The sequence below is a fragment of the Epinephelus fuscoguttatus genome, linkage group LG15 (assembly GCF_011397635.1).
Source record: "Epinephelus fuscoguttatus linkage group LG15, E.fuscoguttatus.final_Chr_v1".
Taxonomy (NCBI): domain Eukaryota; kingdom Metazoa; phylum Chordata; class Actinopteri; order Perciformes; family Serranidae; genus Epinephelus; species Epinephelus fuscoguttatus.
Window position 1 is genome coordinate 32573692 of NC_064766.1, and position 22953 is coordinate 32596644.

The following is a 22953-nucleotide window of genomic DNA, read 5'->3' on the forward strand; positions in this document are numbered from 1 at the left end:
CACCATTGCCCAGACAGAGAACTTTAATTCAGCTGTAGCCATGACCTAACATCACCCAGTGGATGGGTGTAATGTGAGGGGTAGTTGCTGAGGAGGACGCTGAAAAAGACATCCATTACCTCTGGGGTGTGTGTGTGGTAAGCTGCTGAGCTTTTGATGTAACTGGAGCAAGAAAAGAGCCATGGGGAGGCCAGTGTTTGAAGTTCCTCTGATCCTGTTGGCTGTGATGTTGATGGGCACTGGGGCCAACAATGTAAGATGTTTAATTTTTCCTAAAACTTACTATAACGCTGTAGAAAGAGCTGATTTAATTTAGCCAGCAGCACAGTCTGAAATGCAAACACTATTTTTTATTTGTGCTTTTCTTCCATACTGTAACTGCAGAGATTAGGGGTGGCTGCTTGTTAATTTTTAAAATAATTCTTAATTCTGTTTTGTATAACTTCACCTTTCTCTTGCTGAGAGTCTCCCTGGTAACATAACAGTCCACTAAATCTGTGTTTACGGGAGAACAGCATCACTCTGTTACAGCGTGCTCCTTGCGTGTGTGCTGTTGTGTACAATGTGAGCACCATTCATTCTCCACAGCTTTAGCTCTGATATACAAGTGCTGTGGTCTATTTGTAACTGCAGTGTCGGTGCTTAACTTGAAACATGGTGTATCCTGAAGAGATGCAGGTTGCTTGCAGTCTAGTTTACTTCATTGTGTACAGTATGCACTTCACTGGGCTATGTTGGTGGGCTCTTTTATGGAAGGCCGTGGAAAGGGGACAGGATATGGTAGATGGAAAATAAGCAAAAGAGGCACCCGGCACTAGGCGGAGACATAAGCAGACATTTGTATAGTTTCTCTGATAAAAAAAAAAAACACGTTGTACATCACTAGACTGAAAAAGAAAGTAAAAATAAGCAGAGGAAGCTTGTGAATGATGAGGAAATCTACATTTTTATGCTGTTAAAGCCATGGCAAAACACATCTCCAACCTTATAACGTCCAATTTATTCCACCTTTAATTATCCATTCATGTGCACAAGGAAATTGAATGTTACAGTAAAAAGGCAACTATTAAATGAATCAAAGAGAAATTGTATCAGACCCAGTATTCCCTCTTTTTGTCTGGGAGCAATGTACTCTGGTTTATGGCTCAATCTCCACAAGGCTAAGGTGAATTGGAAATTTAATGCATCTGAATTATTCACATTAACCAATAATGGTTCATTATGTCAGTGGCTTATTATAACCTATAGCTGACCTGTTATTTAGCCCGCAGTCAGACAATCCACAGCACTTTTTTTACGCTGTTTTACTACTGTGGCTTCACTTTTCTAGTCTTTCAATAAAGCTTTTGCTTTTGCTGATAAGCAGTAATGTTTACAGCTCTTAAATTAAAGGCCACTGTGTTGGACGGAGACACAGGAGGTGTTAGCTCTTAACAGTGGAGAGTTATGGATGTTGTTTTGGCAAATTGCATCCACAAATCCTACCGAATTAATCCCCCCTTCACTGGGCAAATAACAAATTCTTCATCAACTTAATGCTTGTAGAAGTTGTAATTTATGTGTAATGATTTGGATCACTCAAATCAGCAGACTGCCATCAGTAGCTGTGTAGGGTGAAGCCTGCTCGGGGGCATAGAGCCATTAGGGGGGCGTACACATGACAGTAGGGGGTGTTAAAGGGTAAAGAGAACTAAAGCTGAAAGAATCAACCAGACAGAAATCAAGAGTGCTTTCACACTGGGGAGGCTTTTAAGATTCAGGATCACTCACGTAGTTCACCTTCAAATGTCTGGTAGCAGTTTCCACATTACGGTGAGTGGTTGATAGAAATGAAATAGGGTCACAGTGGTATGGAAGGAGGGGGGGCTTAGAGGGCTCGACAACATACATCACTCTGTCCTTGGACCCTCACAGCAGATAAGGGAAAAATCCACAAAATACTCTTTAATGGGCTAAGTGTAAGTCATCTCCGGAAGAGTAACTGAGGAGACATCCCTCTTCCAGAACAGATGAACGTGCAATTGTTGTCTAACCTAATAAATTACAGTATAGACCAGGGGTGAACTCCCCCGCCACAGGGTCCAATGCGGCCCAAGATGACTATACTAAGACCAACCTCTGACCTGGGAGGGCAGAGACAAAGGATGGCAGGCATGGCTGTTCCCTGTGGAAACATAATGCTGAGGCTTTCCTGCTGAATCAGCATGGCGGCTGCTGTCGGTTCTGGGCCTGGACGAGAAGAGCAACAAGCAAGCTGCTCGTAGGATGGGGGCAGAGGCTGAACGAGCCTCCTGCTGGTTATGGAGCAAGAGAGAGGAGGATAGCTGGAAGCCAGGAACAGATGGGCAGCTGTCGACCCACCAACTGGAGAGTGTTGCGCTTAAAGGTCGAACACTCGGTGAAGGTTGGGTACCACCTGAGGATATCTGGTCCTGGTTGAAAGCTACAGTAACCCAATGTGGTAACCGAGGAAATCACCCAACAGGTGTATTTTGCAGCTTAAGAGGTGCAAGGTTTCAGGCTGTTCATCTGTTTTGTAACAGGATGAAGGTCGACAGAATTTACTTGAAATTCTTTACACAGTAAAGAAAAAGTATTGGAGCTGATGGTACTTCTAGGTTTTTGTGCAATAGTGTAGTAAAAAAATTAAAACAAGTTTAACATGCCTGGTATAGACAAACCATATGCCGAAATGATACAGATTATTTGGGCACTGTTTCCCATTTACACAAGACATATTGAAGAATGTTACAATTTCTTTTCAGTGTGTGTGCAATGGGAGATCAAGGTGCCGCTGTGAAGGAGTGAAAGGCAGCAGGGTGAGTGGATCATCTATTGTCTGCCTCATGCAGTTTTGAAACAACTGTATTTCATATATAACTCCCTCCTAAAGAGTTACATTTCAAGTCACAATTATAGTGTGTTTCCACCCGTAATTCAAGTACAATACACCACAGCTCATGTACATGAACTTTGATGCAAATACATTATATAATCAGACTGACACACTTTTATTTATTAATGTTTACACCTGTGCTTTTCTTACTGTGGCATATGAAAATGTATTATGTGTAAAAGACTGTATTTGTTAGTATTACCACATGAATACTGTTGTTCTTCTAACATCTCTACAAATTTTAAAAAGCTTTCAGAACAGACCTAGCACCAGGGGCCACAGTGCTATTGTCTCACAACTGCATTAAAAACAGCACACTGTTCAGCAGTTTCCACAATCAAGACGCTTCAGGTGCAGTTGTACAGCGCTTATGAAGTGTGTCTCTACATTCTTAATAATTATTTTACCACTGTCGAGATAGACCAGCTGTTTCATCGTAAATCAACTTACAGTGAGCTCCGAGCAGAGACAGCAGAACACATGAAACCTTGTTAGTCTACTACAGTTCAGCTTCAGCGGTGCTCTGCAAAAAAAATCCTGTGACTGTACAGACTGTATGTTCATGACAAAAAAATGCAAATGTAGTTTTCATTTTCACTTTGCTAACATCAGTCTTACTGTCAAAAGCACTCCCCCCCCCAGTCTCTGACAACAATATAACTATATAATTAATCAGTTTGCTGCTGTTGTTACAGGTTTGTTTCCAGTGGTAATAGTTGGAAATGTTTGAGTGAACAAGCTTCTATTTTCAACCACAATGCACAGATATGATTTTACATCTATAAATCAAAGTTATGCAAGTGAAAATAGGCACTGGCTTTCATTGCTGACATAAAATAATAAATTATCCAGCAGCAGAAATGTTGTGTACTAAAGGAGCTGTACGACTTTCAGAGCTGGGCCCAGATTGCCTTTTCACCTCTGACCTCACAAGCAATCGTCGGGGTGGCTGAGCGGAAATACTGGCGGCTCACATGAAAGGCCTTCAACACTGAGTCCGTTTTTTTTGTCACATGTCTAAAAATAAATCCAACTTCACGTTGTGTCAATTACGTTTCCTGCATTAAAATTTTCAGAACAGGTTCGATTTTCTGCGTTTTCGCATCCGTCAGATCCTTCAGCGACGTTTGACCAAGAATGAGTGAAGAAAATGTGGCGGCTGGACACAGCCAAAGGAAGAGACAGAGGAACAAGTATCACAGAGTCATTTCATAACTCAGATAGCTACTTTCACCAAGTCAGATAGTGATATTCAGGTGGATGATGTTGAGGAGGAGGAGGATGTGGACTGCACACAGCATGTGGAGGATAGCTCCGCCCCTTCATGCAGCTGTGGTGCCAATTGAAAGACACGGGGAGGGAGTGGTGACAGCCAGATAGGTAACTCCAGTGGAAAGATGCAAAAGAGGAGACACATCTTTTAATTTTGTCACGTGTCGTGAATTTTCACAACAGATAGAACAATGAAATGCATCAGTATCAGTGTGTAAGGTTTCTGTGCATGGCGATTTCTTTTGGATAACGGCTTAAAAAAAAATACATCCAAAAAAACAGACTCAGTGTGTGAAGGCCTTAACAGTGTTAACTATGGTAATAGTGCTAACAATGGTGACAGTGCTGAAAGAGCTAAGAGCATTAACCTCAGGGGGAACCATGTGGTGGGCATTATGCTTCCATGACTATGCTGTCCTGGACCCACAGTGGCAGGTGATGACTGCCGTATGAGCGTGGTGCAGAGCAGTGGCAATTAGCTAGCAAAAGGGACATAAAAGAAGAGACTCACATGCACTAACATGAAAGCGTGTCCGACTTAGCTACCAACACAAAGAACAGACAAGGGAGCTTGACTTCATTTCCAGCTCAGGATGCCATTACTCCAGTGTATCTTTATATAGCAAACAGGTATTCGATGCTATGTTTATTCTAAAAGTGGTATTTTGCATCTTTAAGCATCAGCCTCCCAGTAATATTTCAGCAAAAATCCTCCAGTCATTTATCTCTTTCTCTCACTTTCTTTCTTTCTCTCACACACATAAAATCACACTTACAGGGAGACAAAGGTTTTCTAGGACTTCCAGGTCCCCCAGGGCCGGGGGGCCATCCAGGACCAGATGGTCATGCTGGACCTTTGGGACCAAAGGTAGAATTTCAGCCTGGCTCTTGTGGCTGCTTCGCTCTTATATTCCATATATCTCTAAATCCAACACTGTTGTCAGAGGGCAACATTGACTCAAACTGTGTATAGACCATGATGAATTACAGTTTCTCTTTGTGTTTCCAAATATCACTTTCAGTTGTGCTTATGCTGCATCTTACCAAATCACTAAGATTAATTATAGGTTTCTGTCTTTGACAGGGCAACACTGGGCCCAATGGACCTGCGGGGCCAAAAGGCGATCCGGTAAAATAACTGTGTTATTCAAGCCTGTGTCTGTTGAGTGTTGATTTGATGTCTCAGTGCGTGAAAATTGAGTTGAGAAAATAGACATGTGTGGAGTAATGTCTCATGTACTGGGTTGGATCCCCTTTTGCCTTCAGAACTGCCTTAATTCTTCGTGGCATTTGTGTTAGTGAGCAGTTGAACAGGTGTACCTAATAAAGTGACTGATATATGTATGTGTATAGACAAAGTGCAAATATTGTGGTAGACTAGGTATCCACTCATTGGCTTTTAAAAAGTAAACTGGTTTTGTTACTGTCTTTACAGGGACCTGAAGGCAAAGAAGGATTTGCTGGCTCTCATGGTTTGCCGGTGAGGTATCTTACTCTCTATATATCCATGTCACGCTGTTCATCATCTGACTTATGCACTGTGTAAGTGCATGTTCCTGCATATGTTTATAGATACCTGTTACTTTTTGAACTTCTACTGATGTTCTCTTACAGGGTATTCCAGGTTTACAAGGACCTCCGGGACCTCCAGGAGCTCCAGGCTGCAATGGAACAGATGTAAGAAAATATTACATATGAACAGTGGTATGGTGGCATTGCTTCCATGTAATAGTTTTAGCTAATTTGTCAGATGCTTGCATGATAGAGCCTTGAGTCGAGAGCTTATTCCCTCACAACTTTTGAAACTTCATTTTGAGCACTTTAAACACATTGCATACTTTTAGGGAGAGGATGGACCTCCTGGTGTTCCCGGGGCCCACGGGATTGATGGACATGCAGTAGGTTATTTCTGTTGTATATATGTTGTAATCAAATACAATTTTCTGATTTCTTATCACCTTCATTCTTTTGTTGTTTAGTGCCGTCCTTAAATGAACCATCAAGGTAAATGTTTACTGTTTGAAATTTTTGCTGCAGCTCTGTCTTTCCTTCACAGGGTCCACCTGGTGCGCCTGGGCCTAAGGTAATAAAGTGTGTGCTGTGCCACCCACGGTCAGTCGTTTAGTACTTTTTAAATTTAGGACGGGTGAAGCTGCAGAATTGCTCAGCAATTACTGCCTTTCAGGAAGTTTATTAGCAGGATCCTGATGCACCAAGAAAAACATGACGCTGCACTAGCAGGTGGCCTCTCTGCCTCCCCGAGCTCCCAGAGCTCATTTTCTACTTAGTCCGTGTGAGACCAGTAACTTGTTTAAAGATTTTTCTTTGTTTTGTTCCTCCTATCAAGTCCATCCTTCCACTTTTATTTGCAGCAAGAAATGTGTTCATTCTCAAATCTAATTTTCAGGACAGAAGCTCTTTATGTTATTTGTATTGACAAGAATGCTAGCACTGAGTGTTGCCAGAGTAAACATTATAGACCTTCGACATCAGAAAGTAAGATTTCTTGTGAGCATTATAATGATTTTCTGTAGCAGGCTTTGTATTTGGGTGTGGATCTGCAGACTCTGTAGTCATCTTTGTGTATCTGTGTGGACTGACAATTTGCATGCACCTGCTCAGACAATCTGCTCATGGACAATGCATGTGAGGGTGCCAAAAGCATGTTTAGCTAAAGTTGTCAGAACTCTGCAGTCTTCCAGTTTCCTAGCTTTGAATATGAGCTCCATTGGGAGACATGTTCAGCTGAGACCAAATACACAGAGGGTCTCCCCCGCCCTGGGTTCGAACCAGAAACCACTGTTCCACCGTGCCGCCCACTCACATAATATGCAAGTACATGTTCTCCCTGTAAATCAAGTCTTGTCGAATTATCTTCCACATTTGTGGCTCCCAGGCAGAGGAAGTTCTTTAGTTTTGCTTGCTATGGTTTAGCATACAAGTACAGCAGATTCCTATTCGGCTACTCCCTAATCCCCACACCTTCTCTCTGTTTAAACAAATCTTTCAAACTGCTGCAGCCATTTTATCACTTTGTTCACTTGACAAGGTGTCAAACACAATCAGGGTTCACTATGCACGGGAGCAAAAGCACTATAATTTGACCTATGACATCACACACAGTACTGTACGTTACCATTGGAGTACAAATCCTGACAGAATAAATATTTCTGGAGAGAATGTGTTCATAGACACCTCCATTCGAGTATGTATGATGAGGCCAGCAGCAGTGTGGACTCCAAACGAGAGTCAGGGCTCAGATGTGCACTGGCAACATGCTCGGGCCTCTCGTCAGCCTCTTTTTAGCACTTATGAGTGGGAGAGATTACTGTGTGAGAGCCCTCGTGTCACCATTTACACCTCTAACGCTGTGTTGTCAGGTCTGTGTCATGGCAGTGGATGCTTACTTACCCAGCTTGGGCAACCTTAAGCCTGTTGAAACTCTTTAGAGGGCAAAGCCTGTGTGAAATAGGCTGTCATTTGTAACCCTTTTCCTGCAAGCACTAGTTGCTGAATTGGTGAATGAGAAGTAGGGTTTATGCGGTCGTTTCATAGAGGAAACCCCTCATTCTGATTCTGAGCACACGCATGCATGACAGGTGCACAGATACATAAAGATGAGTGATGAAGGCCGCAGAGCCAAACTGTGAACTGGAGTTAGAATATGCAGCTGTGAAATATTATAACATCCTCCACACAGTATCACTATATACCTGTAATTATCAGGTATGCTAACACTACATTTAATAGTTTAAACAACAAAATGTTAAATAAATTGCTGCCTGGATTTCACAGGGTGAATCTCGGGTATCAGTGGGTGCAATACCAGGGCCACCTGGGCCACCTGGGAGGGATGGAGTGCAGGTAACTTTTTGGATTGCACTGATAATAACGATAGAGTTCTGTTAATAATGTTAATGTTAATGTTTTATGTATTTATATTAAGAGGAAGCCTCCTTTGTATTTCAGGGGGCTCCAGGTCCCCCTGGACAGCATGGACCACCAGGGGACCGTGGACCATGGGGCCCTGTTGTGAGTGAGGTTTATCTGTTGTCTTGCATAGAGTATTGCACTCTGGAAAAGTTATTATGTGATGTTTGATATAACTGTCTGCATTCTTTATGAACAGGGGCTTAGTGGCCGTCCTGGGGCACCAGGACCTAAGGTAACGCTAATAAATATGGATGAACACTTTGGGTATGTGTGTGCGTGTTTGACAGCTTTTACCGCTGATAATAAGAGTCTGAGTATATACTGGGTGTCTAAGTGGCACAGAGAAAAACCACAGCTGCAGGCTTTTTGTTTTGGCCTGGTTCTCCAGTTATCATAGTTAGCAGTGTTCACACTACCTGGGAATGTGGAAACATTTCCTAGCTGTTGCTTTAGCGAGTGCCACTGTTTGACCACAGTGCTTGTTTTTTTTTCGCATGGCAGTATTTTGGAATGTGTTGAGAACATCTACATGTGATACGGTTTCCTGTGAAACTCCTTTCAGTCAGTGAAAATGGTGGTGATAGGATGTAATGTATTAGAGGAGGGCAGGCTAAACCCATCGGTGGGAATTGGCAGTGACAAGGATGTTAAATGTGGGAACCAAACTAGGATTTTTTTAGGAATACTGGGAGACTAGATTATTTACATAAACAAGTTACAACTGCTTTCCCATCCCTCAGGGACAAGAGGGTATAGGTGGTATCCCAGGACCTCGCGGACCAAAGGTAATTCCTTTTTTTTTTAAATACACAGTTACAGTATATTAATAAGGTTACACTCAATTAAAGAGGAAAGGATGCTGCATCGATCGCACAACCTATAGCACTGACCATCTCTGTGACATAATCATGACATTACTTGTGTGCATTCTTTACATTTTTATGTTTGAGGATAATGTCAATTTGTTTGATGTAGGGGAGAACAGGACCGCGAGGACCACCGGGGCCACCAGGTCGGATCAAGGAGTTTTTAACCGAGAGTCTTGTGTTAAAGGTATAGTAACAGACTCAGATCAAATCACTGTAGCACTTACATATTTCACAACATGCAGTTTCCTGCGTGTTTTTTTTTAATTGCCCTGAATGATAGCACCTATAAAGTCCATTTGAGACTTACCTAGTGCACGAAACCCAATGGTGTCACGCTCACACAAGCTGGAATGCTTTCCAAAGTTTGCAGGTGCTGTTTGAATACCAGCTTTTAAAACTCAACCTCCATTTAGTTAAAGGTTCAAAAAAGGCCAGGCAAAAGTGCAAATTTCTCCTACATGTAAATGGAAAAAGTAAAAGGAAGAAAGGGAAGAGATCAGTTGATAGATGGGCTGTTAACATAGTGACCTTAAAGTGGCGTTAGAGAAAACGCTTATGAAGTGTCCAAAATGGAAAGACTAATCCTCATCTTCACTAAATTTCATTCTCACCTTTTCGTTATAGTTAGATATTCCTCTGTAGATGGAGTGACGGTGGCAGTAAAGGAAAACTAGCTGGAATATTAAGAATCTACCTCGAGGGACTATGTATGTCCACAGCAGATTGGCTAGATTCAAATATCTTGGTCTATTTGGGACCAAAATGTTGGACAGAAAGACTTACAGGCAACATTATCCTGGAAACTAATGAACTCTAACCTGAGGTCTATGTCCTACTCAGGGTGAAAAAGGAGACAGAGGAGATGTAGGCAGAAAAGGCTGCAAGGGTGAACCAGTAAGTATATACTTTACACTTGCCCTTTTTGATTTTAATATGTGCAACTATCCTGCCTGATGTTTGTGATCTCTGTCCATATTTCAATCTGTTCCCAGGGAGACCCTGGCTATTATGAAAAAGGAGCAAAGGGGGACAAAGGAGAGCATGGTCCAGATGTGAGACACTACATCCCATTTATTCCATTCACCCCTTTACCTTCAAGCCTCCCCTTCTGACTGTGTATACATGTGAAATGTAGTGGTCTCTCAGAACAGAAATTTGCAGTGTTGTCTTTCTCTCTGCAAACACACACGTTTCACCATTTGAATATAGGGCCACCACTAACACTTTGAGAATAGCCAAAAAAAAGGGATGATCAGCAGAGGGCAGTAATGCAGCATTAAACTCAATGTGATTTGCCACAGTGCCACACAGGAAAAAGAAAGGAGAGAACAGAAAGAGAGGAGACAGCCCTTATTCAGTGTCCCTGTGTCTGTTAAACATATTAATGTGTAACACTTGGAGGATAGACAGAAGGCACTCAGGCACTCAGATAAATGCAGGTTTTCATCAATTGTGCATTAGTCTGAAAGCATGTAAAGTAAAGGTGTGTTTGTTTACTTGTAATTAATGCAGCAGAGTGAATGGGACTAACATGCTTGCTTATCTTGAATGTATTTCATGTGGTTTGGTTTCGACACAGCTTTTCCCTTAATCAACAGTTTCATCCTATTGTAGGCAGCTAAAGTAACTTTAAACTTAAAATCAATCTATGTACACCATTTCATCATAATTCTGTTGCTAGAAATTCTGTCCACGTTACAGTGCACAGTAGTACCGCTACCCCTTGTACTGTAGCTCCCTTTGTGAAGGCCCACCATCTGAAGAGCATCAATAACAGCTGCTCTGACGTGAGAGAAAGGGTTAAGCTCAAATATCGGGACAAAATTTTTCACATTGAGGTGGGTACAGCTTTGCTATGCCTTGCAATGTTTATTACAACATTGAGAGCGCCCCTAAAAACATAGTCCATAGCTGTGGTCGATCTGACCTCAATGGATCTGAATGTATCTGATTTTTGGGGGGAATCAATGCAACCCAACATGACTGAGAATTTCAAATCTGAGCATGACCTAAAATTCTGTGTGCCATGCATTTTAGCACTGTCATCTCACAGTCAGACAGCCTTTCCCAGACCACCTCCTACACCCCTCTCTGTCCACTTTCACTCGGTTTCTGCGTTCACATGCAGGGTCCACCACAATGAGTGCTGTCCCAACCCAATCAGTGAAGAGCGGAAGTGACTTATGAAACCCTCCGATGCCAACTTATGGACCACGTGCAACGGTGTATTGTTTGTCATGAAGACGCTCAGAACAAATTAGGTTCCATGTGACTAACTTTGCAAACCAAAACTGCTCAAACTACAATACACACTGAATAATGTCAGACGTTAACATCTTCAAGGTTACATTGAATTTAGAACAAGGTGTGCCCCTCTCTAGTCAGTGGAAAACAGATGCGTTCATTTGATTGTAAAGTGTTGTACATTGTAGTGTTAAAGGAACGGTTGCAAAAAAACAAGCAGCTTAAGGTATAAATACAGCAGCAAGCTTTGGGACAAACATCCCTCTCTGTGGCATGAAAAAGCAACTGTCGTAACTTTTCATATTCATGAAGAAAAACAAAACTTAATCAATACATTGATAAATTAATAAATACAAATTAGGTACATAAATAGATATACAACTTACTACTAAGCTTGTTTGGTGGAATTTCTTGCCTTTTTTCTGTAAACATCTCCTTGTTTTTCACTCTGATCTTTAATAAAGGGTGCTTCAGTCAGCTGTGAAGGTGACCACAAATGGAGTCACACTCCGTGGAGTGGGTAGGGTATGGTTTGGGAAGGGCCCAGAGGGTTGTGTTTGTGTGTATGTGTGTGTGTGTGTGTGTGTGTGTGTGTCATTTGTTTTTGAAAATAACGTTAGATCAGTATTAAATTTAAAAAAAATGCAGGGTTGAATGTCCAAAATATGGTTCAGAGACAAAGGAATTATAACAAAAACAGTTAAAGGGCCACTTTTCAAATGATAAAAATAATGACTGATCTATCATTAAATTTTTGTGTGTTCCCTTTAGTGTCCACTGAGTTTGACTGGAATAAAAAATATGTTTGTTGTTCTTATTTCTGTCATGGTCACAAAAGCTAAAAAAGCTGAAGAATCACCCAGATAAAGCCAGATTTTTTCATTTGTCACACAACATGAAGACAATGGGGACATCTCAGCTGCAGACTTAAAACTACTGTCATTTTGTTTTTGTTAATATTTTATTTTGAAGGCATGTGACATTCACCTGAATTGAGGAAGTACTTTTAAAGAAGGGGCGGGCCTCTGCTAATCACATCCATCCATGTGAAATGAAAGAGGGGTTTTCATGATTAGTGGCATGTAATGTCAACCACAAATACATTCTGAATAATAAAATAAATTGAAGGTTGCCTTTTGTCCTTACAGGGTAAGCCAGGGAAGGATGGTGGCCCTGGACGAGACTTTAGGGTATTGTTCTCTGTACTGTTCTCCTATGAGTGTGTATGTATGCAGAGTCATTATGGTATCATGTTTGTGTGGCATTTGAATACAGTACTGTTTTCTTTAGGGGATTCCTGGTCCCAGAGGTGATCCAGGATATCCAGGGACACAAGGAGAGACGGTCTGTAATCTTAGTGCCAAAAACAGTCCCCAGGTATGCTTTGTGTTATCATCCTTTGATTGTATGCTCTAATATTTAGGGTGAAAAGGGAGATCGGGGTCCCCCTGGTCCTACAGATGTGAGTCTATGCTTTTTTCAATGTTACGAGTAAATCCAGCTGCTCTTGATGAACCACCATGATTTCACTACATGCTTCCTGCGGTTCGGTTTACAGATATATGTGACTGAGCCACTCAAAGGATACCCTGGAGATCCTGGTTTCCAAGGCCCACCTGGGCCCCCTGGGCGTCAAGGTAGATGAACATAATGCTGTGTAATAAGCCGATTTAGACAAAGTGAGATGAACGACAAATAGATCCAGCAAAGGCTAAAGTTGGTGTGATGATTGAGTTGTGACATATTCTATTGTTGTAGTGTGGTAGTTATAACTCTGTAAACTAATGTTTGCTCTCACTTCACATGGATATACAGAAATAACATGAGTTATCATTACTTTCTTAGGTGTTGAGGGATTTCCTGGACCTGACGGACCTCCAGGTGTGTAGTGAAGCTATCTATCTATCTATCTATCTATCTATCTATCTATCTACCTATCTATCTATCTATCTATCTATCTGTGCTGTATTTAAAACACACAGTATAAATAGGTTTGACTTTTGGTTTCCTGAAATATATTGCCAACATTCTCTTCCTTTACATTACACAGGCCATTCATCTGGGGATTATGTGCCTGGCCCACGTGGTCCCAATGGCTTTCCGGGCAGCAAAGGAGACCCTGGGGAGCCTGGTGATATTTTTCCTGGACTCCCAGGTCTCAATGGGGATGATGGGGATCAAGGGCCTCCTGGGGATCCGGGCCCGCCTGGACCTCCTGAAGACAGAAGTATGTGGAAATGTCCTCTTAAAGGTTATTTAATTGGAACTGCTACAGCTACTATTACCACTGCGAATATTGCTTCCACGTTCAGTAATACTGACAGTTATGTCAAATATCTTGATCAATTCAACAAACTTCTTGCATGGGTGATAGTGCTGTATGTTTTTAGTTATGTCAACCTCTCCTTTTTGAATTTTTTTTTCATTGTCTTCTACAGTGTCACAGTAAGCTTATGGGAGAGTTATTAGACAAGCGTGTCTACTTGGGATTTCTACCAATATTGTCATTCTTTGAGTATCATTGGTCCTCTTTTCAAAGCTCACTTGCTTTCTTCTCTTTTCTATTATGTAAAGATAAAATGTCAGCAGTGTTTTTACAGTATTGTGCAAAAACATGAGCTTTATGTGACGGACAAAGCACCAGGCTTTGTGTTTCACAAATGAACCAACATTTATCAAAGACTACACGGAGAAACATGGTCAAGGTTCATATTCAAACTGTTGCAGTTTCAGTGTGTGAGGTACATTGATCAGTCAGTCATATCGGCTTTGCTGTTGGTTCTACTTGTAGCTAACAGGATTACCAAGGGTCTCCCAGGAGCGAAGGGAATGAGGGGTGCACCTGGACATATGGGACATGATGGGGTGTATGGAAGGAAAGGTGGGAAACCAAGTGTCATTCATAAATTAATTGCTGCTATTCAGTTTTTGTTCAAATTGGTTTGACATCTATTCTGACCTGCTAATTCCCCTCATTTGTCATTAAAGTATGCTGATAGACTATTACGTGCAGTTGTTGCTAAACAGCAGTTCATGCAGCTCTTTAATGGACTGAAGAGAGTAAAAGGAGATAATGTCAGGATGAGGAAAACATAATATTGTGTTATATAAACGAGACTCAGTAAAGACATTCCCATGGCTTTTCTTTGTTTAGGAGAGAAGGGGGAGCCCTGTTATGAGTGTATCGGATCAGGATCCCCAGGACCACCGGGTCCACGCGGTCCACCAGGCATCCCTGGTAAAACCATTCACTGCATTAAAACACACAGATTCTACAATACCCATCCTTCTATATTTAAATGCATATTTAAGTTTCACTGGCAATGCTGAAGAGAATGAATCATTTAAAACTGAAAAAGACATTTTATATCTTTCTGTTGCTTAGGATATAATCAAGGACCAGGTGCTAAAGGTGATCCAGGCATTCCAGGACCTCCTGGCCTACCTGGAAGCCCAGTAAGAAAACATAGATCACAAAAAGTAGTTTGGTGTTGTTTTTGTTTGTTTGTTTGTTTAAAAAATGTTTGTAAACAATAGTTCTTCTCTGAAGGGTCCTATTGGTCAAAATGGATTTCCAGGCCCTCCAGGACAAAAGGGAGACTCATATTCCCACAGCACTCCTGGGATAAAGGGAGAGCAAGGTGACCCAGGACAGCCTGGCAGGCCTGGTACAGATGGCCTCCCTGGGTTTCCTGGGCTGCCAGGTCGCAAAGGCGATCAAGGGCCTCCGGGGGATTCGGTAAGGTTTCTGTTGCCATTTGGTGTCTCATGTTTATGTTTCAAAAGTCTTAAATTCTCAGCTGTGTGCAAGAGCCCATCCAACAGAATATGTAATTCTAGTGATTGTTGGAACAACTTTTTCATCTACTCTCTAGTATCCCTCCTTTGGTGCACTGGGGGACCGGGGTTCCCCAGGTCTACCAGGGCCTTTAGGCAGTCCTGGACCTGTTGGCTACCCTGGGCCAGTGGGATATGGGCCTACTGGAGTTCCAGGAAGTAAGGGAGATGTTGGGGTACCTGGCCTGCCAGGACAGGCTGGATTTCCAGGTACAGAAACACACTGTACATTATACAATTTGACAGATATTTGTAAATATAAATGCACAAGTAGATAGACTGATCTACTCCCTTCTTGTTTTACTCCTACACTGGTAGGCCAGAAAGGTGAACCTAGCTACGTCCACACGAAAGGACTTCCTGGACCACGTGGATTTACAGGCCTGCCTGGTCCACCCGGAAGCCCAGGTAAGCATGGATGTACAACTGAGAGATGGATGGATGTACGGACGCAAGTACGGATAGACGGATGGACGGATGGATGGATGGACTTTATGTTACCATACAATAGATGATGGAAGCATCTCTCAAATGTACCAACAAACTTCCAGGCATTAATGGAGCACCAGGTATCCCAGGAACACCAGGTTTTCGAGGACAGAAAGGAGAAAGTGGGGAGGTGTCATTTCCTGGAAGGCCAGGGTTGCCGGGACAAAAAGGTAATTCATGTGGGATTGAGCTCAAGAAAAAAGACTCATAGAGCCTGTTTACACCTGGCATTAAAATGCATCTCCACATGCTCCTCGAGTGACCACTTGTGATCGCTCTATATGCAAGTAAATGTATTCATCATTTCCATTCAACCGATGTAGTTTTTAAATTGGTGGGAGGTTTGTTGTGCTAGGCTATATAAAATGAGTAAAATCTTAATTCACTGTAGAGCTGTGCACAGACAAGAGCAACCTGTGGTCCCTGCGCCTCCCCGCTACTAGGAGACTGCTGCTGTTGGGGTATGAGCTCCATGCCAGGGACACACACTGACAGGGCCAACTGGTAAATGGTCATTAGTGGGTTTAATGACAGAGTTGTGCCAGGCTGCTGTTAACTACTGCTAGTGCCAGCCTGGGAGGAGAGCGCTGAGTCTAACCTGTGTAATGGCAGCAACAGAAAGTTTTTTTTTTTTTTTTAATGAGGATTCAGATAAGGTACACAGCTGAGTGGGTGGTTCTTCAATGTGGCCCAGGAAACATTAGCGTACACTCTGCTAAAAAAAAGAATGTGGCGATATGTAGCCACAATGTGCTTGAGATCCGATCACCCAGAACATGGTGATCGGATCTCAAGCACATTGAGGACGGATTGGGTGCATTCCCACCTGTATTTAGAGCTGTCCACTTGGGTAATCCAGTCACCCCAAATACATGTTAATACTAGGTGTTAAGAGGGTCATAATTAACATTCAAAATTCTTAGAGCACAAGCTTTATTATCAGTACTACAGTTTAAGTTGTTAACTGATAACTCCTTAAGAGAAGGAGGAACAGCCAAAAATACATTTAATACATCATTCATGGTGTGTTTGTGTGTGTGTGTGTGTGTGTGTTGTTCAGGTGACAAGGGGCAGCCAGGTCTTCCAGGCCATTCACGTAGGGGCTTGCCTGGTCTGCCAGGTCCACCAGGCCTTCCTGGACCCGCAGGACTGAAGGTTAGAGACACAAACATCTGCCATATACAGTATTTATATATAGAGGTTACTCTATAGCACTTTGAATCTACATGTGGTATACATAGTACTTTACTGGCCATTTTGTGAAAGCAAAGTAAAAGGTAAAAAGGTGTCTAGATTCCAGGCTTTACACTATGTAATAGAAATACAGATGAGAAACAGGAAATGTTAAATGATTAAAGGGTCCCTGAAATGGTCTCTGTCTAATGTGATGTACTTTCCATTGGGGTTGGAGAATAGAAAGCAAGCGGGATCAATCAGCATTTGGGAAATATGTTTTTTTGGCTTTCTTAATGAATTAGATAAGAATATCAATACCACTCTCTACTCATATTTTTCATCGACATGAGTGTGACCCAATGGGACGTCTGTTATGGAGAGAAAATCAGTTTGGTTTCAGTGCTCCACAAATGTCGTTACGACCTTAACATAAAGTTACATAACCTAAAGTTACAGAGGTTAGGTTTAGGCAAGTTAAGTTACTGTGTTTAGGTTTAGGGAAAAGAAAAATGGTGAAGATGTACTTTAAAATGACCCAAAGTTCACTCTGAAATCACACGGTTCCAAACACTAGTCTCCTGGGGGAAAGTCCTGTGTTTCACAACTCATTCACAACCCTAACCTGCCTCCTTACTAGACTGTCAAGACCGCTTCTTTCCTTACTCCCGTCAACTCATTGGTCATGTGATCAAAGCCTTCCTAAATACATGGGTTATGCACAAATGACTGGCTCATAATTACATAGGATATGTGCGAAATTTGGCGCATTACTTTTCCATAGGAAAATGTACAAATAGTGCATGAGATCGGCCTGCTTTATTGGTTGTACATTAATTTAGCAGTGCAGAAGAAAGTCTTTGCTGAGAGCGTACTGTTTATAAAGGAGCTGCATGTTACATTCTCAACCACTTTTTACTATGTAAAGAAATAGTGAAGATATAGTGTCCTGAGCAGCAGATGAAGTCACGCTACCTCTCTGTGTGTTTTAATCTGTGCTAGCTGGTACGGCCTATAAGTGTGTCCCAATGGCTGCATCCATACAGCAGTTACTACTGATATCCCGATAGCATCATCACAAAAGCATAGTGCCCACCCTCTGGTTTCCCCCTATGTTAACGTCCTTAGCTTTGTCAGCACTATTGCCGTTGTTAGCACTCTTTGCACTATTAGCAGCGTTAGCTCAGCACCTTCATGTTGAGAACCATGTGCAGACAATCCCCCCTCAGGCTCTAAATACGCTCTGAATGTTGCATATAGCCCGGTTAAGGAGGTAACAGTTTTCCAGGAACATCGAGTGTTCATTTCACTGGTTCTTTAAAAAAGATTTTGTATCTTGAAACAGTTTTTACTGCCATAACCTCTGTATAGAATATAACAAAAGTTCACCTATGAAAGGAACTGAATTGAGTGTAGAATGTTAAGAGCTCTTCAGCAGGAACATTCAGCTGTTTCAGTACTACAGACAGCTCCCGCTGACCTCTGTGCAGATATTAGGGTGCGTCCCAAGTCTCTTAAAATTACTGCTAACCACCTAACCTAGCCACCTAACCTAACTGTTTAGTCCCTCCCACTTAGGAAAACATTTAAGGAGTCAGGAGTTAGGAGTGAGGAGTGAGGATTGCTGATAAGAGACATGAGACGGCCTTAAAGATGGCAGACCTTGAACGACTTCCGGTTCAAGTAAGGAGTTAGGAGTTAGCAGCATAAAATAAGAGACTTCGGATGCACCCTTAGAGTGAGTTTTGCTGTGAAAAGTCATGATGGACAACATCATTGCCAAACTACAAGCACCAATTAAATGTGTGAATTTGAATATATAAATAACATACTGTTTATTTGTGATCATCAGGGTGATGGCGGCCCTGGATACCCTGGACCCCCAGGACCCCCAGGGCCTCCAGGAGCAGACGGAGATCAGGGGCCTGTTGGAGATCCTGGGATCCCTGGCCCTCCTGGGATCACAGGACCAAACGGCAGTCCTGGTTTTCAAGGAGAAAAGGGTGCCTTACTCAAATTAACACACACAGACACATGTGCATTCATGCCTACATAATCATACAAACACATGTTCATCTATTTACTAGTTTTTTCTATGTTACATGCAGGAATGAAAGGTTCCGTAGGGCCCCAAGGACTACCTGGTAGTAAAGATTTATGTAAAGGTGATCTACCTGGACCAAGGGGACCACAAGGACCAGATGGTTATCCAGGACTTCCAGGTCAGTGTGTATTGAAGTACTTAACTGTCAACCCTAGAGGGGACAATGAATGCAGAAGGTGAAAGATAAAAGAGGATAAAATGTCGACCATCTTCCCCATAATTCAATACTGTCCAACACATTTAAAGTCCCCCTCTCCCCAAAAGAGCTTTTCCTGTATTTATTCCCCTGAAATGTCTGGCTTTGACTATTCTGACTGTACTTGTGCAAAGTTTGTCACTAGAAGTGTTTTCACATTCCTCTACTGAAGGGATCTGTGCACCTCCCCAAAATTTGAGATGCAAACGTACCACAGGCAAGCCAGATTAGTTATATCACTAATACGAAAGCTAGTTGCTGTCTCATACAGGAAACGCATATAGACGGAGGAACAAATTTCAACACAACAAAGGAACCTGAAATCTTCAGCACAGAGCTGACTTGTCAGTACAGAGAGCAGAATTTTCATTAGTTTTGACAGCAAACGGGATAGAGTTTGCAACGGCACCCTGGAGCTTCCCTCCACTATCTACCAAAGCCAGTTGTAGCAGATATGATTGTATGTTTGACAGACACTAACACTGTGTCATCCACCACCAGTTAGCGTACAAGCTAACAAGCTAACAAACAACATAAATAAAAGATGCTAACTACACTTGCCATTCTGGTACATGTGCTAGTCACTGATTTTGGCGCACAAGTGTAAGTCTGGGTCTTACTGGGGCACATGTATGGCTTAATCACTCTGATGTTTCCTGTAGTGCTACCCATGTTTATGGGTACTTGTCTTTCACCGGTCAACCAAGTGTGAGCAGTACTGGAGAAAGGGTAAAGCACTTACTGCAAGCAGATATTTCAATGAGAGGGGAAGAGCAGATCTGCTTAAAGCACCTTTTTCAGATTTTTTTCAATCTGATGTGGAGAAACCTTGTTAAATAAAATATTAGTATAAGTATTTATGTGTCTGGAGAGGGACTTTAAACAGCTTCTCCCAGCGGAGAACAAAGACATTCCCACCATTCCCTGATCTTCAAATGATTTTCTCTCCCCACCTGCATTTTGCTCTGTCTCTCTGTCTCCTCTTCTCCCAGGACCTAATGGCTCCCGCGGTGAGAAGGGGAACCCAGGTTTGCCACAGTTTGGTCGTCCTGGTGTACCTGGTGAACCTGGTTCTCCTGGGCAGTCAGTGCCAGGCCCACCTGGGCTCACTGGACAAAAAGGGATCAAAGGACAGAGCGGCCCGCCTGGTCAACCAGGTATGGCAATGCCAAGTCAAACACTCAATTAATGATTAATTCTTCAATACATGACAGATGTGAAGTAAAGGTTTCAACTTTTTAACTGTCTTTGAATACTTTTTAGTATTCACTGCCTTAACTATGTACTGTATATTGTCCATTATATTGTAGAATATTGAATCTAATTTGTTTGTTTTTCCTCAGGACTGAGAGGAGACCCTGGACCAGATGGGTCACCAGGATATGGACCAAAAGGGGAAACTGGAGTTGTAGGACCACCAGGCCAAATAGGTAACACACAAACACAAACACACACACCTTCACAAACCAGTAAATCCCTACATACCAACAACACATCTTTAACAAATAAGGTAAATTAAGAAGTTTCAAAGTCTTGAGTTGGATCTTGGAACACTGGTTGGTGATTCATCATAGTTGTGTGTGTGGTTCACAGTGACGATGATGGAGTCAATGCCCCCATGACTGTTTACAGGTGACCCGGGCCCAGACGGCGCCAGAGGTCCCCGGGGTCCACCAGGCATGGATGGTGACCCAGGTCCCATGGGTCCTCCAGGCATATCAGCACAACCACTGCATATTTTTGGGCCCCCAGGGGACCCTGGTGATTTGGGTAAGCTTTACAATAGATTGAGGAAGTTTTTTGTTTCACAAAAAAAGACGAGTACATGTGAAGTCAGAAATGGAGGCTTTGCCAATTGTACTGTTTAGTATAGCCTGTGAGATGGTGATAATATTCCATCTCTACCTTTACTTTTTCAGGTTACGCTGGCCTGCCTGGTGCCCATGGAGATAATGGAGGTATTGGACCAAAAGGGCTGAGAGGGGTAATTGGAGCGCCAGGGAGTCCTGGACTAAGAGGTTTGAAATCAACTTCACATTTGTAACAAAACGGTTGTCCACAGTTTTTGAAACTGCATTGGTGACGTGTGATAATGGATTTTCTGACTTTGGTACAATACCATGAAAAATATCAATATTTGACACCTTTTTTGATACCAAAAATTTTAAATTGACATTAAAGGCAGAGAACAACAGAAGACTGTAATGAACATAAACAACAAGGAAAAGCAACAAAGGGCACTTGTGAACCAATACTATGGAAAGTGAGAATTGAAACTGTTTCAAATATTCAGGATTGATGTGTATCAATAAATAAATATTTTTACTTTGTCCAGGTCCCCCAGGTAATCCAGGTGTTGATGGAATAGTGCTCTCAAAAGGAGGTCGAGGACCTCCTGGAGCTCCAGGGGACCCGGGAGTCCGAGGGCCTCCAGGTAAGACCTAAACTTTAATTTAAGGCCATACACACTCATTGCTTTCCATCAAACTGACACTTTAATACCCATTAAAGGGTCACAATATAGGTAGAAAATAAGCATATAATATTTTTTGAATGATTTAACTGTATCCTGTACTATACTGCAGCTGTAGACAACAAAGCGTTTTTCAACGTATCTAATCTAAAGTAATTGTTTGTTTAACCCATATAGGCCAAAAGGGAATAAAAGGGCATCAAGGAATCCCTGGAGGGCCAGGTCTAGATGGTGTACCAGGTCCAACAGGTAACAAAGGAGTTAATGGAGAGCCAAATTACAATGGATATGGACCGCCTGGACCAGTAGGACAAAAGGTACTAATGACTGATCTGAAAAGTCTTTGTAGGGGAGCTCACCTGGTAGAGCAGGTGCCCCATGTACAAAGGCTGTGGCAGCAAGCTCGATTCCAAGCCACACACCCCTGCAACATGTCATCCCCTCTCTCTCTCACGCTGCATCTATCCTGTCAAATAAAGGGAAAAAGCCCCTAAAAATATCTTTAAAAAGTCTTTGTAATTGACTAAAACAATCTAGTAAAATACTAAAACATATTCTTCTCCCCCTCCTCAGGGTGAACCAGGATTAACCAATACTTATGTGATGAAGGGTCAGAAAGGTGAACCTGGTTCTTTTGGACCTTCAGGTTTACCAGGAAACCATGGAGCCAAAGGAAACCCTGGGTGTTTAGGACAAAATGGTTACTATCACCGATCAGAAAAATAAGGCAGTTTATGATTGACGTATGTTTTGCTCACACTCAGTTAACCTCTCACTCCTCTCCTGTCACCACCCATCTATTCCAGGTTCCCCAGGCTATCAAGGGCTTAAAGGTTCAGATGGGCCTCCTGGAGGCAAAGGACAGCGAGGACCCAATAGACCAGGTAAAGTCCTTTGAAGTACATGTTTTTTAAATTTATACTAAAGAAGGCGCCCTTTCATTGTACTAAATCAATGCACAACACTTTGTAAAGTTGCTGCCTACAGTGTAAGCTTTACTTTACTTTCTTTAAAGTTTGACCACAGCCTTTCTTTTGCCTTAATCTGTTTGCCTCAGGTGACCCAGGCCTGCCAGGTGGCGGCGGTTATCCAGGTCCTAAAGGCAACCAGGGCCAGGATGGGATCCCTGGACCACCAGGGCAGAAAGGAGAGACTAGTAATTTGAATCCTGCATTAAAAGTTTTGTATGGCTCCATGAGCTCCTGCACATATAACAAACCCACAGGCATCATAGTTTGTATTTTCTTTATGTCCGAACCACTGGCCTGTAGAAAAACGGTCTCTTCTGTTGTTGCATTTAATCTCACCATCCTTCCATCTCTCCTCTGTAGTCATAATAGGAGGGAAACCAGGCAGACGTGGTAACCCAGGTCAACAAGGTGAGTCTCAGGGAAATGACATCGTCCTTTTCAAGCCTTGTACTAACATTTTCTGAACACCTTCTTGAAAACTTTCTAATATTTTAGG

At 42.3% G+C, this 22953-nt stretch overlaps 1 protein-coding gene across 1 annotated transcript in view; it reads left to right on the forward strand.

Annotated features, from left to right (window-relative positions):
* The first annotated feature begins 9 nt into the window (after nucleotides 1-9).
* LOC125901963 (collagen alpha-5(IV) chain-like) overlaps nucleotides 10-22953 on the forward strand; it is a 32813-nt gene continuing 9869 nt past the window's right edge. The window contains exons 1-41 of the mRNA XM_049598012.1: nucleotides 10-253; nucleotides 2766-2819; nucleotides 4947-5036; nucleotides 5253-5297; nucleotides 5604-5648; nucleotides 5783-5845; nucleotides 6013-6066; nucleotides 6225-6251; nucleotides 7964-8032; nucleotides 8138-8200; nucleotides 8298-8333; nucleotides 8842-8886; nucleotides 9077-9154; nucleotides 9811-9864; nucleotides 9963-10022; nucleotides 12363-12404; nucleotides 12505-12558; nucleotides 12638-12676; nucleotides 12773-12851; nucleotides 13060-13095; nucleotides 13265-13441; nucleotides 14006-14095; nucleotides 14369-14452; nucleotides 14600-14670; nucleotides 14765-14953; nucleotides 15090-15261; nucleotides 15370-15459; nucleotides 15603-15710; nucleotides 16601-16695; nucleotides 18566-18716; nucleotides 18822-18935; nucleotides 20006-20170; nucleotides 20357-20443; nucleotides 20646-20783; nucleotides 20933-21031; nucleotides 21349-21447; nucleotides 21664-21803; nucleotides 22060-22186; nucleotides 22293-22370; nucleotides 22544-22642; nucleotides 22818-22865. Coding sequence (XP_049453969.1) covers nucleotides 182-253; nucleotides 2766-2819; nucleotides 4947-5036; nucleotides 5253-5297; nucleotides 5604-5648; nucleotides 5783-5845; nucleotides 6013-6066; nucleotides 6225-6251; nucleotides 7964-8032; nucleotides 8138-8200; nucleotides 8298-8333; nucleotides 8842-8886; nucleotides 9077-9154; nucleotides 9811-9864; nucleotides 9963-10022; nucleotides 12363-12404; nucleotides 12505-12558; nucleotides 12638-12676; nucleotides 12773-12851; nucleotides 13060-13095; nucleotides 13265-13441; nucleotides 14006-14095; nucleotides 14369-14452; nucleotides 14600-14670; nucleotides 14765-14953; nucleotides 15090-15261; nucleotides 15370-15459; nucleotides 15603-15710; nucleotides 16601-16695; nucleotides 18566-18716; nucleotides 18822-18935; nucleotides 20006-20170; nucleotides 20357-20443; nucleotides 20646-20783; nucleotides 20933-21031; nucleotides 21349-21447; nucleotides 21664-21803; nucleotides 22060-22186; nucleotides 22293-22370; nucleotides 22544-22642; nucleotides 22818-22865 — 3526 coding nt within the window. The 5' untranslated portion in view covers nucleotides 10-181. The remainder of the gene's footprint in view (nucleotides 254-2765; nucleotides 2820-4946; nucleotides 5037-5252; nucleotides 5298-5603; nucleotides 5649-5782; nucleotides 5846-6012; nucleotides 6067-6224; nucleotides 6252-7963; nucleotides 8033-8137; nucleotides 8201-8297; nucleotides 8334-8841; nucleotides 8887-9076; nucleotides 9155-9810; nucleotides 9865-9962; nucleotides 10023-12362; nucleotides 12405-12504; nucleotides 12559-12637; nucleotides 12677-12772; nucleotides 12852-13059; nucleotides 13096-13264; nucleotides 13442-14005; nucleotides 14096-14368; nucleotides 14453-14599; nucleotides 14671-14764; nucleotides 14954-15089; nucleotides 15262-15369; nucleotides 15460-15602; nucleotides 15711-16600; nucleotides 16696-18565; nucleotides 18717-18821; nucleotides 18936-20005; nucleotides 20171-20356; nucleotides 20444-20645; nucleotides 20784-20932; nucleotides 21032-21348; nucleotides 21448-21663; nucleotides 21804-22059; nucleotides 22187-22292; nucleotides 22371-22543; nucleotides 22643-22817; nucleotides 22866-22953) is intronic.